Source organism: Hevea brasiliensis, chromosome 9, assembly GCF_030052815.1.
Source record: "Hevea brasiliensis isolate MT/VB/25A 57/8 chromosome 9, ASM3005281v1, whole genome shotgun sequence".
Taxonomy (NCBI): Eukaryota; Viridiplantae; Streptophyta; class Magnoliopsida; order Malpighiales; family Euphorbiaceae; genus Hevea; species Hevea brasiliensis.
The window spans coordinates 89,995,098-90,011,800 of NC_079501.1; the positions used below are offsets into that span (position 1 = coordinate 89,995,098).

General features: G+C 29.6%; 1 protein-coding gene across 1 annotated transcript in view; it reads left to right on the plus strand.

Moving 5' to 3' along the window:
- The window catches only part of LOC110659815 (protein PLANT CADMIUM RESISTANCE 6), a 75,156-nt gene extending 63,061 nt beyond the window's left edge, over positions 1-12,095 (plus strand). The window contains exons 2-5 of the mRNA XM_058153923.1: positions 10,387-11,342; positions 11,437-11,508; positions 11,654-11,866; positions 11,963-12,095. Of these exons, the coding sequence (XP_058009906.1) occupies positions 10,475-11,342; positions 11,437-11,508; positions 11,654-11,866; positions 11,963-12,048 (1,239 nt within the window). The 5' untranslated portion in view covers positions 10,387-10,474 and the 3' untranslated portion in view covers positions 12,049-12,095. The remainder of the gene's footprint in view (positions 1-10,386; positions 11,343-11,436; positions 11,509-11,653; positions 11,867-11,962) is intronic.
- Positions 12,096-16,703: the final 4,608 nt, after the last annotated feature.

The window sequence follows — 16,703 nt, forward strand, 5'->3', positions numbered from 1 at the left end:
GTCCCTCAAAAACACCATTTTTACCTATAAAACAAAACAAATTACAAATTAACCCAAAAAATTAACAATTATGAAAAATTATCTAAATAACTAATAAAATTAGCTAAAAGTGACTAACAAATAAATGAAATGGCCATGAAATCTAACCTAAATGGCTATGCAAAATGCATGTATCAACAACCACAACCATACTATTGTCAAAATAGAAAAGAGCATAATGTCATTTATTATAATACAAACTAAAAAGCTTAGCTTAGTTGGCTTTGTCTAGTAGCCAGAGGCATATTATTTACTTGGTATCAAGTTTGAGTCCTCACTCTCCTGATTTTCTGTATTAAAAAAAAAATATATATATATATATATATATATTTATGCAAATGCCTAAAAATTTAATGTTAGTAGTTTCCATACATTCATATCAAAAAATCCAATTTCATATAGATAAACAAATGTCCATATTTTTCAATTAGCCCAAAAAATTTAGCACATCAACATGGTGCAAAACCCTAAACAACAAATAAATCTCCAGAATGCATATATCGTCATGCGAGAATTAGGGAGAATGAGAGTAACAGAAGAGGATACAAGCTATGGAGACATACCCCTAATGTTAATCAACTTTATTTTAATAATCAAATATTTATTTTATATATAAGCAAAAAGTTGAAATTTAAATTATGATAACTTTCATTTCTATAATATATAAAAAAGAAAAACATTCTACCAAAAAAAAAAAAGAAAATGGAAAATCAAATCGCTCAATTATGTTCATTTACTTCACATGCAAAATATTTATCTTCCTATGTTTTGAGATTTAAATTGAATTAACTTTATTAATTCTCAAAATTTTCCCTTTATATATTGCTCATTGTTTTTTTCTTTTTTTGTTATTTATACAAAATCATGCGGAAAACCACCAAAAAGGTGGAAAAACAAACTTTAACGCTCGTGATCAATTATATATATATATATATATATATATAAAGAAAAGGAGAGTAATTAAAGTATATAATTAATTAATTAATTTTATTACAAACTAAATAAAGTAAAAATCTAAAAGATTGAACAAAGAAAAAAAAAATACAATTTGATCAAATTAAATAATTTAATTCAATTAACATGCGCACACATTGTGACACCCCTTACCCGTCTACGATGTAGCTGAGCAAGACATGTCACACTCGGTACCGGAGCACCCTATCTTATCTTGCTTACTCTTAAATAATTTTAAACTTATTATCTTTTAATATCAATTATTAATATTTTTTTTTCTAAGGAGAAACTGACGGAGTTTCCCCTATTTTATATTCAGTTGGCGTATTTCATTATTCACCTGCTTGAAATTTTTAATAATATTTTACAATAAAAATATCATCCTTGCTCATCATAATCATTTCAAAAATCATTATGTAATTCAAATCCATACTCATTTGTACAAATTCATTCATGCTTATTACATATATCAAAATTCTCAATTTTATAAGTTTACATAATTTGCAAACTAATTGCATAAATTCATAATTTACATCAGATGCATATTACATACAATTTTCTAATTTTCATTACAACATAATAAATAATTATAATGCTCAAATTACATAATATGACTAATGTGAGCCCTATCTACATGCATTGCTGATGAGGTGACAACCTTAAGCACTTCTGACACTTCTGCAGATCCGGACTCCAGAAATCCTAGTCAATTGTCCACTGGATTTTTAGTTTCAGTACCTGCGCGAGGGAAACAAATCTATCGCGCTAAGTATTGCTGCTTGGTGGTGCAATAAGATAACAAGAAAATAATATATACAAATAAAGAAAGAAATATATTGTACTTTGGATACTCTGTAATTTAATCTAATTTAATATAATACTTCTAGTATCAACTATCTTTCACTCTAATTTATTTTTCTTAAAAATCAATTTATTCCTAAAGTCACAGTAGTAATATACTTATATATCTTTTGCAAATCTTTTTATCATTTTATTCAATACTTTCTAGGTTATCAAAGATTATTTCATAATAATTAAATTTTAATATCGTTCCAATTCATTTCAATTCTTTCAACTAAATAACTAATCTAATTTATTTTAAATATTCTTACTCTTTTATTTAATTGTTAATATTTTCAGTTGCTATTATTCTTAACTCATTTCAATAAATTTCACTGTCCAAGTAACCTATGACAGGCTGACTAAACTGGATAACGGGTCATTGGCACTGGACACCGCGGTGCCTTGGGCCATCATACCATGGGACGTGAAATGCGGAACATCAACCACATATGTAGTCAGAATGGCTAAAAAGCCATGATAGCATATCAGTATGGCTAAAAGCTATGATAACATAGAATCAGGCATAAAAGCCATGAATGCGGGCATAAAGCCATGAATACAAGCATAAAGTCTTACGCAGTACTGCTAAAACAATACTCTATTGGCATGCCAATCTATCCAATCTGACACACGTGTCTAGGCAATACATGGGCACATTAGTACCATTAAGGGTTAATATGTATTAGTATATCATTAATTTGTTATAAGTTTTAATTACAATTTATATCACTTAATTCTATTCCCAGTGGAAACATAAATTTTTTTGAATCACAATTATACATAATTTATGCATTTCTCATTATTTATATATTCATTTTATCCTTCATATTGATCACAATTCACAACGATGGTAATCATATACCATTGTACTCAAAATATTCTTCCTTTCTCTCCTAATGAGAACTAAAGTCCTATTCACATATTTATGTGATTCATTTATTCATTTCAAAATTTATATGAATTATCATTTGTAATTCAAGAGATATCTTTACTTACTACGTATTTATAATTCCCCTTATTTTCTCTCATGTACCATTTAATATTAATGGGTCTATTATTTCATTATTTATTCCATTATATATATTGGTTGTAACATTCTAAACTTTATTTCCTAGTGTAAATACAATATCTAGACTCATTTTCATCTAATGCATATATTCATGAATTTTGTTTATATAATTCACAATTTATCAATTATATCATCTATTTTTTTCCTTTATAATTCCTTATCTAATTTATTACATCATTTTACATGTCCCTAGGTTCAACATTTTCATTTACATTGATTTACAAACCACATTTCGAAATATATTAACAACGTTTCCTAAGTTCTATTTGTGATGAGAATACAATTGCCATCTACCTATTCTCATAATTTAGGTATACATTAAATCCTTTAAGTAGGGTACTATTGACCCTATTAGCAACTTAAGTTTTTGATAGTTATTATTCACTTGACTATTTTCCTTCAAGGGTTGACTTTTTAATTCATAATAGATTTGTTAAGCCTAAGTTCATCAAGATACCACATTTTGCATTTTATTTTTGTTGGCATTGATTGCCAAACTCAATTCCTAGCCTCCTAGATTTTATTTAAAATTTTCAGAAATTGAAGTCCAAATTCACTGTTCCATTGGAACTGGCTATAGTAAAAATTTGACAAAACTTTCTTCATGAAAGTTATTCCTTTATTTGTCTTCTTTAATTTCCTTTTTGAATTACTCTATTTGGAGTTTTGTAGGTCAAGTTATGGCTATTTTACCGTAACTAGCCATATTGACCTGTACCCAAAATTCTGGGCAGAATTATTTCTGCCAGATTTGGTATCATGAATTTGGTGGATAATTCCATTAGGTTAAGTCTAGAATTTGAGTTTGTGTTCTACATGAAGATTGTTTTAAATTGTCTAAGCTTTCCATTAATATAAAATTCAGGTCAATTGGATATTTCTACACTGAGTTATGGCCAAATGAATAAACACTGTTCATTTGGTCACTTTTACCAGGTCCAGAATTGGTTACTCGGATTTGGTCAAATTTTAGGATATTCTAAGTTTATTTTCTGAGCAAGGTTTCTTCTTCAAAGTTGAGCCATTATGTGTCTAGTTTCATGTCCAATTGGCTTTGCACCAATTGAACCTATACCACTCAAGTTACAGCTGCCCAAACTTGCTAGACTCATATCTAGCCTTGCAGGTCCTATGAGGCAGCATACCCAACCTCAAATCGAAAGCCATAATTCACTTCAATTCCTCATCAAACATAGCCAAATGGTCACTAATTTACCATTAGGACTCCAATTCCACAACACATGAACAAAACCCTAACTTCATGCCTCAAACCCTAATTCTCAAATATCCATTCATGCACATACATCAATTCAACATACTTAATGATGTTTAAGTATCATACTCATGTTCAAGACCACCCATATACAACTTAAATTCATTCAAAACTCATCAACACTTCCATCACTAAGGCTGTCGAAAATTTTAGTTGGTCCATACATGGATATGTTTTTTTAATTTCATGAATTTCTAACTAAATCCATACACCTAACTTCAAATTTAAAGAGAAAAATGGAGAGATATAGCACTAACCTTTTGATGAGCTAACTTGAGCTTGTAATTCTTCTCAATTTCTTCTTCAAATTGCTGCTTTAAGCTTGCTCTAGTAGTAAGGATTAATTTTAGTGAAGATAGGAAGGGGTTTTATGGTGTGAAATTAAGCAAATCAAAGCTTGAAAAAGCAAAGCTATGGAGGATGGGAGAGAAGAATCGGCCAAGGCTAGCAAAATGAAGAAGATGGGTTGATTTTTGTGTTTTAAATTTCATTTTTATCCTTTTTTATTAGCTTGTCATATGGTAATTTGGTGGAGCTTTTTTTAATTGCATCATGGTGATGTCATAAGTCCCATTTACTTCATTTTCTTTTCTTTTCTCCTCTACTCATTTTCAATTTAATTTTCATCACTTTTTCTTCATATTTTATGTTATATAATTTGTTTAATTAATTAGACAAGTTGGTCAAAAATCGTCTCTGAAGGAGAAATGACCAAAATGCCCTCCGTTTGGCTTAAGGAGCCAAAACTGTCTGTACTGATCTTAAAAATTCTCCTAACCTTTTCTTGGCATTCTAATGCTACCTAGGGTGCCGTAACTCTTCTCTGGAGTCACAAAAATTATTTCATGGAATTTACCTTAGGTTTAGGGCTTCAAGCTGTGAAGACAATAACTTCCCGTTAGGGTCACCCATCACCGGGACACTGGCTTATTTAACTTTGTTGTATTTCATTTCTAAAATTTTTCCTTAATTTTTCTTACACTTATTTGAATTATTTATGAGTCCTCACTCTAGTATAATTATAGTTGTAGACCTTCTAGCTATCCGGACAGACATTGATCACTGGAACAGTAGAACGTACGGACTATCTAAAGTGAGGGTGTTACACACATTGATTTTCATTCCTCTTTCTAGCTCATGAGAAGGAAATAGATGAGCAGCTTCTTCATTGACTGTTGTAGTAGTATTTATAAGTTGTTGAAAAAAATGGCAAGGGTTGTACTGAATATATCTTTTACTGTTTCTTCTCTTTTGAACTACTCTATTATTGAAGCACACGTATCAAACTCACTATTGTTTACACTAAAAAATTTAATTTTTTTATGTTCAAACTTATGATTAATTAGATTAATTTTTTAAATTAATTTTATTGTATTAATTTAAGTGTGAGGTCTGAAATAAATATTTGTTAATTAATTTTGGTGTTATAAGATACTTACAGTGGAAGTTATTAACTGATAATGCTGTTGTAAGAAGTTATTAAGTCAGGGGAGAAGTTACCTACTACAGACGAGATTAGTAGCAGTTATTGGAAGTGGATAGCAATTGATGGTACATGCAGGATGTTAAGGGGTGCAAGTTTTGGAGCTTTTTAGGTTCAACTAGGTTCTCTTAGGTGTAGCAATAAATAGTTAGTATGATGCTATGGGAAAAAGCCTAACAACCTAGCCAACCAACCAATTAATCAATCAATCAACTCAATCAATTAAAACAATCCAAAGACTCTAGTAGTATAATCAATTCAAGACTTCAGTAGTTTAATCAATCCAAGACTTCATCAGTCAATTTCAATTTTCAAGCATTGTCTATTTCAATTTTTGTTGCAATTTCAATTTTTAATCATTGTCTTTACTTTCAATCAAGTGATACAATTTCAACTCTAGCTCTAGAAAGACAAACTCTCATTTCTTCATTTATTTTGCAATTAAAGGCAAAGTTGCTTTTAGTGCAGCCAGTTCCTACAATCATCTGATTTAGAAGTTAGGAGCGCATCCCAGTTGATACACTCAGTATCTAACACGCTCGAATTCAAGGTGTTTGTCAGCCAAATTGTTTTTATAGCAAACAATTTTTGGTAAGTTCAGTGGGACCAAGGATCTCATTTGTACACCAATTTCCACTGTTCTTACCCAAAACTTGCAAATAGTTTTTAGCTCGTCTAGTGGAACATGAAGATCAACTTCTACTATTTCAACATTTTACTTTTCTTAACAAAAAGTTGCAAACAATTTTTTTGCACACTTAATAGGATAGATTGTTATTTTTGCACTCATTATGGAATGAAAATCTCCTTTTATTCTTTTTTTTTGTAGAATTTTCGATTTAGGTTCCTTAAGGCCACTAGAAACAAGAAGTTAGCTAAGCAAAAATAGTGTCGTGTCTTAGGACTCAGAGGGACTCAACTTCCATATTCCCCAAATGGTGGAATAATTTTAAAAATGACCAATTCCCTAGGGAGAAGAGGTTCAAAATCATGACCCAATAGAGATTGCACATACCTTAGTTGTTGATGCAAAATAGAGGTAGGGTGAGTCAGTTCTTGTTGCTATTATTGAAGATACCAATGCACCATCCATCACCGAGGTCTTGAAAAAAGAGTTAAAAATGATCAAACTTCAAACAAACTTGCTAATGCAATTCATCTTTTAATTAAAAAGTTAAATTTTCCAATGCATATATTGTCTAATGGCCAATTCACTAGGACAGAGGCAAATCCCAAATAAAGAAATGAGCCTGGTTGAAAATCTGTGAAACCTGGATATTTTGGCTGAAAAGGGCTGGAGCTGTGGACCAATGATGCTACAATAAACCATAAAAGAAGAACAAAAGTTAACTTACAAGCTGCTTGTAACCAATATTGTTCCTCTCTGCTATAGTCTCAACCTCGTACCAAGCATCAGTATCAGGAAGTCCCAATGCAGCCTTGACAATGGCAAATAATAAGATCAAAATATGTCATGTTTGATATGGAAGAAAATAGGCAACACAAGAAAAAGTGAAGACAAAGAACACCACCATGTGAGATGCCAACAGAATTAGTTTGATAAAAACAAAAGATATTATTATAAATAAGAATAAATATTCTTTACATAAATATGTACAACTGGAATATTATTCTTTTAAATGTTTGTGTAGTTTTAATTTAGATCATTACTTTAGTTTTCTTAATTTTATTATATTATTACACCAAAAAGATGTGTTTAATAAAAGGTTAAGAAATCAAAGTTAAATATTACCTCTATAAGTTTTAACCTTTAAAACCCCCAAGAGAGTATAAATATTAATTAGGTTAAAAATTAATTTTATATTTTTAAATATCCAAACAACATTAAAAAGCCGTTAAAAATTATAAAGGTAATAATTACTTTGGTTAAACTCATACCAATCACCTCATCTCTGTAAAAGAAAATTTCTAATTAGTTTTAAAGTTTTTTAATTAATTAACATAATTTTTTTAATTATATATAAAGAAAAGAAAAATAAATACAAATAAGTATAACAATTACAAACAATATACAATGCACATTAAAAAATACTAATAACAGTAAAAATATTGAACAAAGAGTATTATATTAATTAGGATTATTAATATATTTTAGAAAAATATTATTAGGTTAGACTCCATTTATTTCGCAGAAATAACTTGTATGTAAAAAATATTTTCTATGAAAAATATTTTCTGAAAAAAAATTTTCATAAAAATATTTTTTATTATTTAGTTCCAATGCTAAATTAATGATATGTGTTTAAATTCTGTATGTATAAGTGTTTTCATATTTTAATAAAATTATCAAAATCTAAAAAATAGAAAATAATTTAATTTTTTCATTAACCAAGAAAATATTTTCTTTTGATCTATTTTTTTAAGTGTCTCAAAGTATGAAAAATATTTTACAAGAAAATATTGTTAACCTTGTACTAAACCACCTTTTACTCTAAAAAAAAATTCCTATTGGTTTTAAAGCTTATTAATTAATTGTAATATAATTTTTTTAAAATTATATATAAAGAAAAATAATTATAAATAAGTATAACAGGTACAAACAACATACAAAGTATGTTAAAAAATATTAAAAATATAAAAATACCAAACAAAGAGTATTGCATTAATTAGGATTATTAATATATTTTAGAAAAATATTATTAGGCTAAATAAGAATTGACTTTAATCTATTTTGACTAAGCAAAAGCATCCCTTGATATAAAATTAAGAAACACTTAATCATGCTTCTCTTTGACGTCAACCTCAAAAACATATAGAAATATAATAGTGGTTCAATCTCGTAACATAAAAATTTAGAGATTTAAATTTTTTGATATTTATTTTCTCATAAAAATTTTTAATATGAAAAAATAATTATATGTAAGTATATGATTGATTTCATGACAGGAGTCGAATCCAATAAATTTGTATTAGCTCTTGACATTAATTGATCCTTCAAAATATTGAGATTTTAAAAGAAATTATTGAATAAATAAATAAACAATACACTTTTAAATAGGATTTTTTTTATTTGTTAGATGATTTTATATATTAATCATAAATATTTGTGAGCAGAACTATAATTATTTGAATATTTTACAATTTATCTTTGAAATATAATAACAAATTATCATTTTTCTTTATTTTTTTTAAATATTTATTCTCAAATTATGCTAATGTTATGAAATAGTGTGGTGACTAAACTCAGTCAACGGTAGGCTCAAAACCAAAGCCGGTCAAACTCATATTTGACCCAAATCGAAGTTAAATTGAACTAAAATTGAATCAAAACTAAAGTCATGTTTGGCATTGAGTTTTAAAGTCTGAAATTACTTTTCTGAATAAAAGCATCATTTTAGATGTCGTTGAGAAAAACAATTTAAAAAAAATTATTTTGTTATTTTAAGTTTTTATGACTAAAACTAATTAAATTTAATTTTTAATTATTTTTTAATACTTTCTAATTAGTATATTTAAAAAAGTAATTTTTTAAACAACAGTTTTAACAACAATGCTAAACAGCCCTAAATTGAATGATTTTAAGTCGAAACACTTTTTCTATTAAAAAATTTTGACAGTTGAATTTGAGCCAAATTGAATGGAATTAGAATTGGGATTGGTATCTAAACCGGATCAAAATTTTGAAGGGTTCACAATTTTGATTCCAAATCATCCTTTTAAGGGAATCAAAACTTTCGATTTCGATCAGGTTGGAATCGAAACCGGTTCGGTGGCGGGTCTAGGTGACCCAAGTTGTACTTGCTTGAGTACGCCGGACGAAGAATGTTGGCCTCACATGGGACACAATTGCAATGAGATGCAATCAGAGACTAAGGCGTTAGTCAAAGTAAACGATCCCACAAATTCCAAACTATCTGCACGACAGCGTATAACTGTAGCAATTATTTTGACTTTTGTGGTGTTGGTCAAAGTAAACTCTTCAGCTTTCCTCACTGCACGACGACTTTGTACTTTGCATCATCATAGTCGTTGCCACCCCGGATACCACCTCTTTCCTTTTGTCAAATCATTCGTTTGTCTTCATCTCTCTCCCATCCAATATGTGCATGCAATTTAATTTTTTTTTTAAATATTCAACTCTAGTGGGTTAAATTTTTACCTCAAAAATCGATTATATAAAATTTTTTTTATTTTAAATAATTTTTTAAATATAATTAATAAATTTTGATTTATTTTTACCACTTTAAATTTATGATTTTTAACTTCAATAGAATTTCTTTATTTTTTTTAAATTTACTACCATATATTTTTTTAATAGTATCTTAATAAATTATTTTCTTAACATATCTAATATAAACTTGATTATATATAAGAATGAGTTTAATAATTATTAAATTAAATATTTATATTAAAATTTATATAAAAATAATTAAAATATATATTATAGATATATGATTTTAAATATAAATATTTAATTTAATTATTATTAAATTTATTTTTATATGAATTAAAATTTTTTATAATCGCACTTTTTTATTATTATTATTATTATTATTATTATTATTATTATTATTATTATTATTATTCATTTAATTTTTATTTAATAGTTATTATTATTATTTTTTTCAAAAGGTATATTTATTATTTTTACATGTCATGCTTAATAGACATATAAATGATTATATAAAAGAGCAAGTTGCAAATTTTTGTAAATATATAAATGATTGCATCTTGTCTTTAAAAAGCTATCTTCTAAGCTTGCAGGTTGCAGGTGCTTCGTCAATCATTTCACTTTCCTTTTCCCTTGGCTTCTCTCCTTGTGTTTGTGTTTAACAAAGAGAGCTGAGCTAAAATGGGACGTCCCCAAGGAGACTCTTCCTCATACCAAACTGATCAACCTCAAGAATACCCACTGGACGCAACCATTGAATCCACTGCCATTCAATCTGATTTCGCTGCTCAAACCCTTGAAATCAACTACTATGATTCTACCCAACAGGACATGTACAGTGCTGACCCTGAACCCCAACAACAACAAGAAGACTATAACCAGCAGCCACCGCAACAACAGCAATACCAGCCATCACAATTCCAGCCACCTGAAGCTCGGCAGCCGCAAGCACAACAGTACCCTCCTACACCTCCGCAAGCTAACCAGGGCTATGGGCCTTCACCAACCCCGCCTTCCCAGTTTCCACCCCAAAGTGGACCAAACAACCCAGCATACCCACTACAAGGTCCACAAACAATCCCATCTCGACCCCCACAATTCCCAGCTCAGAGCCCGATTCAGCCTGCTGCATACCCACCACAAAGTCCACAAACAATTCCTACCCAGCCAGTGCAGTTTCCACCCCCAAGCCCACAATCCCACCCGATTTACCCTGGCGGGACGAATCAAACTGTAGCGTTCCCGCCACAACTCCCACAACAGATTTCAAGAAATTATCCTCCTCAGGTTACACCGCAGCCTTTTCCTCCTCAGGCAGCACTGCAAGCTTTCACTCAAAATGCTTACCAAGCACCACAGCCACAGGCAGTGTCATTCCCTCCACAGAATAATGCTGCACCGGGATATAACATGCCATCTTCGCCATATAAACCCGCAGCTCAGGCAACAATGGCCGCACCAGGGATTCCGGTGATGACACAGGAAGGGCAGGTTTACAATGAGGGCTGGAGGACTGGGCTATTTGATTGCATGGAAGATCCAATGAACGGTAAGTGTATCCTTATTCTTCCTATATATCTCTTTAATTCTTATCAAAGAAAAGAATTGGAAAACACTGATATGTGTTTTTTTACATTGATCAGCTGTGACAACAGCGTGCTTCCCATGCATCACATTTGGCCAAGTTGCAGAAATTATTGACAATGGCCACACCTGTAAGTGATTATATTTTCTCAATTAAAAAGAAAATACCAATCATATATTATTCATCTTCATAAGGAAATTTCATCAGGGTATTAAAAAGAAATAAGAAAAAAAGCTAAATATGAATGATCTTATTGTATGTATTTGAATATGCAGCATGTGGGACGAGTGGACTGTTGTATGGTTTGATCGCGGCCTTCATAGGGTTGCCATGCATAATGTCATGCAGCTATCGAACGAAGCTAAGGGCAAAGTATGGACTGGTGGAGTCGCCGGCCCCGGACTGGGTCACTCATTTCTTCTGTGAATGGTGTGCCCTTTGTCAAGAGTATAGAGAGCTTCAAAGAAGAGGCCTGGATCCTGCCATTGGTAATTAACAATAATCATTAATTAATTAATGATAATTAAAAAATGGTTTTGTTAATTTGTGATAATGTTTGGATTGCGCTGTGTTTGCAATTGCAGGTTGGCAGGGAAATGTTAGAAGGCAAAGCATGCAACCACCTCAAGTCGCTATGATGCCTCCGATGGACCAAAAAATGATGCCGTGATTCTATTGATATTTTATTTATAAATATGGATGTGATTCTTTCTTTTTTATACTTTTCCCTTTTAGTTATCTGACTTTTATTTTTTTAACTTATGAATAATCGATCCAATTCCCATTGGTTAGACAATTTGTACGAATTATATATAATTTTTTTTTTTTGTTATTTCTTATTTTGAGCAAGGACTCTAGTGTGGAATAAGCTAATTACTAAAATATTTTAAAATAAAATTATAATAATAAATATTTTAAAATAAAATTATAATTACTGTAAAAAAATTTTTTTAGTAACAATAATAATAATTATTATTAAAAAAGTTATTACCAGCAATAATTATGATTATAAAATTTTTTTCATAATAATTACTGTCATTTTTTTTTATATACTATTAGTAGCAATTATTCATGTAGTTGCTATATATTAACTGTGACGCCCCTTACCCGTCTACCGTATAGCCGAGCAAGAAGTGCCACATTCGGTGCCGGAGAACCCTATCTTGTTTTATTATATCTATTGTAAACTTTTGATGTCATTTAAAACATGTATTCTATGAGTAGAAATTTTTTTTTTTTTTTTTTTATATATATATCTTATTTCTGTGGAGACCCGGACAGAGCCTCCCTTATTTTATTAACATCTGGCGGATTCCACTAATCACCTGTTAACATGTTCATATTCATTTTACACATTTCCATATCATATTCTCATGTATCATATCATTTACAATTATTTATGAGATCTCAAAATGAAGTATTATCTATTGCATTCATATAGAAATTCATAGATAATAAATTACAAGTTTTCATTTCAATCTCAAAGTTTAATTACAAGTCCAAAATGAAATACATCATAAACTAGTAATTACATCATGACTAAACATAATGAACTAAAATACTAGTCTATACATGGCCCTACCAAAATACAACAGACCGGTGAGGTGACTCTGGACAATGGCAGATCTGATCAAAGCTGCACGGTGTACTCACTGGTCTTCTTCACACACGCTGGTGATCTCCAGTACCTACGCGATGGAAAACCAACGCGCTAAGCATAACGCTTAGTGGTGCATAATTTATAATAACAATAATTTAATAATTTGAAATAATATATGCAGCTCATAATTTCTTGGTATTTTACATTTTTATTGCTCTTTGGAAATAATTAACATTATTGGGATCTTTTATGATTACTTATTGTATTTTAAGTCTTAATTAATTTTTTTTTTCAGTGCCCAAGAGAACCTATAACAAATTATAAAAGCTGGATGTACGGGTGTATACTGGTTAGACAGCCATATGTCTATCCGATATCGTCACGTGCACGAGGTTACCGTCGCACGAGGCACCGTCGAGCTTGTAAAGCCAGAAATAAAGTAGGCATATAGCCTGTAGAACAATCATACCAGACATATATTGTCAGTTCATGATTTTCTCGTTAGGCAGTACTGCTATCTGTAGTCCCTAATTGGTATACCAATTTATCCAACTAAATAAATAAGTCTAGGTATACTATGGGCAATTAAATATTTCTAATTAATTTAGCACTATTCACTATTACTATTATCTAGTACTGTTCATTGGTACCATAAATTTCATATTAATAGGACATTAGTCCTAATTTACATATTCATATCATTTTTAATATTGAATTTTCCTTATGAATATTTTAATTATCCTATATAGCATTTTTCCCATGAACCTTTCTTTAGGTTCATGTTGATGTGTTATCCTTATCTAGGAATTTGACTAGGTTGGGATGTCTATTTAGTTACAATTCCTTCATAACAATTGCTCCTCTATGTTTAAACTTGAATTTTAGTTTTTGAATCACTGAGTTTGGGGTTATAGAACTCAAGTTATGGTCAAAATACCAAAGGAATAGTATTTTGGGACATTTTCTGGGTTGGCAGTTTCAGTGACCCAACTTGTGCTAACAATTTGAATTGGTTAAAGGCAAAACTGGGTTAAGTGGTCTTCATGAAAAGTGTAGCCCTATGTCTAAACTTTCCATGGTTAAAATTTTAGGTCATTTGGACCAGTATAGAGAGAGTTATGACCAAATGAACACGTACTGTTCATTTGGTCATTTTCTGGGTTGGCAGTTTCAGTGACCCAACTTGTGCTAACAATTTGAATTGGTTAAAGGCAAAACTGGGTTAAGTGGTCTTCATAAAAAGTGTAGCCCTATGTCTAAACTTTCTATGGTTAAAATTTTAGGTCATTTGGACCAGTATAGAGAGAGTTATGACCAAATGAACACGTACTGTTCATTTGGTCATTTTCTGGGTTAGGTTGCAGGGAAATCCGAATTTGGGCAGTATTTAGGTCAAGTTTTGGACAGAATTTGGGCATGGTTTCTTCATGGAAAATGGGCTATTTTGGGTCTAGTTTCACCTCCAATTCTCATACCAATTGGGGTCACACAATTTTATTTATGGCCTAAAATGTACACTGCCCTCAACAAACACAACCTGCAGAAAATTGACACTTCCAAAACTCAACCTCCTCCAACTTCCTTACTTCAATTTGCATGCAATACACTTCTATAAGCAACAATCTCATCCCAATAGATCAATTTCAACATTTTACACAAAGTCCTCAACATTTACACAAACCCTAGTTTTCAAAGTTTCAAATTTACACAAACACTACACAATCAAACACCCAAACATTTCAACTAATTACACATTCTCATAGAACCATTTTTCATCACTTAAAAGCAATAAATTTCAATTTCCATGGCTGCCAAAAATTCAAGGGTTCTTTCCTCTAGATTTTCTTTTTGTTTTAATGGTATTTATGCTTAGCTAAACATGCTTTTCATGTTTAATAAAGAGAAGAAGAGGGATTAGTGCACTAACCTCTTGTGACCCACTTCAAACTTTAATCTTTCTTCTTCTTATGGGTATCTAAAGCTTCCTTATGGTGTGGGCTAAATTTTTTGTGAAGGGGTCTATGGGTTTTGGTGAGTGAAAGCTTGGGAAATCAAGCTTTAAGCTTGATAACAATGGTGGGGAGGGAGAGAGCAAGGGAACGGCAAGGAGAAAGAGAGAAGAGGAAGAAGAATGGTTGGTGGGGTTTTGTCTTCTTGTGTCTATTTATATACATTTATGTGTACTTTATTATTTTTTTTTTTTTAATTTCATAAATCTATTTCCTTTCTTTTATTTTCTTTCCTTTTCTTTTCTTTCCTTCTTCTTTCTCTTCTCATTTTTCAAATTCAAATTCATAAAATTAATTTATGTTAATTATTCTATTTCCAAATTTTAATTTGACATTTAAGTCAAAATTCACCTCTAGGGGTGAAATGACCAAAATGCCTTTCATGGTGCTCATCGGATTATTTTTATTTTATTTTTTTTATACCAATTAATAAATTCTTTAAATTTTATTTTATTTCTCAAAATTTTTTCTATATATATATATATTTTTAATATTTATTTCATTAATTTATGCCTCCTCACTATAATTTAGGTGTAGTTCCAGACATTTTGACTGTCCGAACAGATATGAGTCATCGGAACAGTAAATTGTACGGACTACCTATGGTGAGGGCGTTACATTAACTTTATAGACAACAAAATTATTATTGTTGTAAATTTTTTATTGTTAATTTAATATTTATTGTGATAGCTATTAGTGTAAAAAATCATTAATGAATTCTAATTTAATATTATTAGAATTATTTTAAAAATTATAAAATCTCAAATTCAAGGATTAAGAAAAAGAAAAAAAACTCATTCACGAAACTTATTCATGTGAAAAATATTATATTTTTTGAGTAAATGAAATTAGTGGTCATATTCATATATTTAAAGGTAAGTAAGACGTTTTCTACATTAATTTTTATCAGTGGAAAAGTGGACTCCCTCAAATATTATGGTGGTGCATATTTAGAGTAAAAACAGCTGCAAAAATTTTTATTTAGATTCGATCTATTATGGATTTAAGATATAAATATGTGAAACTCGTATATTTAATAGGTAAGTCTTACTCAATATTTTGTATTTTGAATCATAGTAGATCAAGTTAAGGTAAGAAAAATCCAAATAAAAATAGTAAGAAAATTTTTTTCCCAAATCCGATCCACTATAAACCAAGATATAAACATGTAGGACTAAACGTATTTAATAAGTAAGGCCTAATATATATATATTGTGTCTTAGGTTTTTATGTCTAAATCTATTATAGATTTAAAATATAAATAAATGAAACTCATATATTTAATAGGTAAGTCTAGCTACTCATATTGAGATTAAGGTTTCCAAATTAATCAATCTTAAAACATAGAAATTAAAAAAGTTAAAGTCTTACAATGGTTGAATTGAAATTAAATTTATGTAAAATACATAAAATTAGTAATATTAGTTTTAAAATATTAATGAATTACAATGTGTTAAAATTGAAAAGTAACTTCTACTAAATTTCAAAGATAAAATTTCTTCTAGCAAACAATAATTTTACATAATTATAAAAAGAAATAGCTAAAAACTAATTAAATCACAACCAATTTAATTATCATATAATTAAAATAGGGTTTATATATTTTACACATAACATAATAAACATAATAACTATTATATGTCATGTTATAAAAAAGAAATAAGATAATAAAATAATTAAAATATGTCTAGCTTATAAATAAAGGTGTGTGATTTT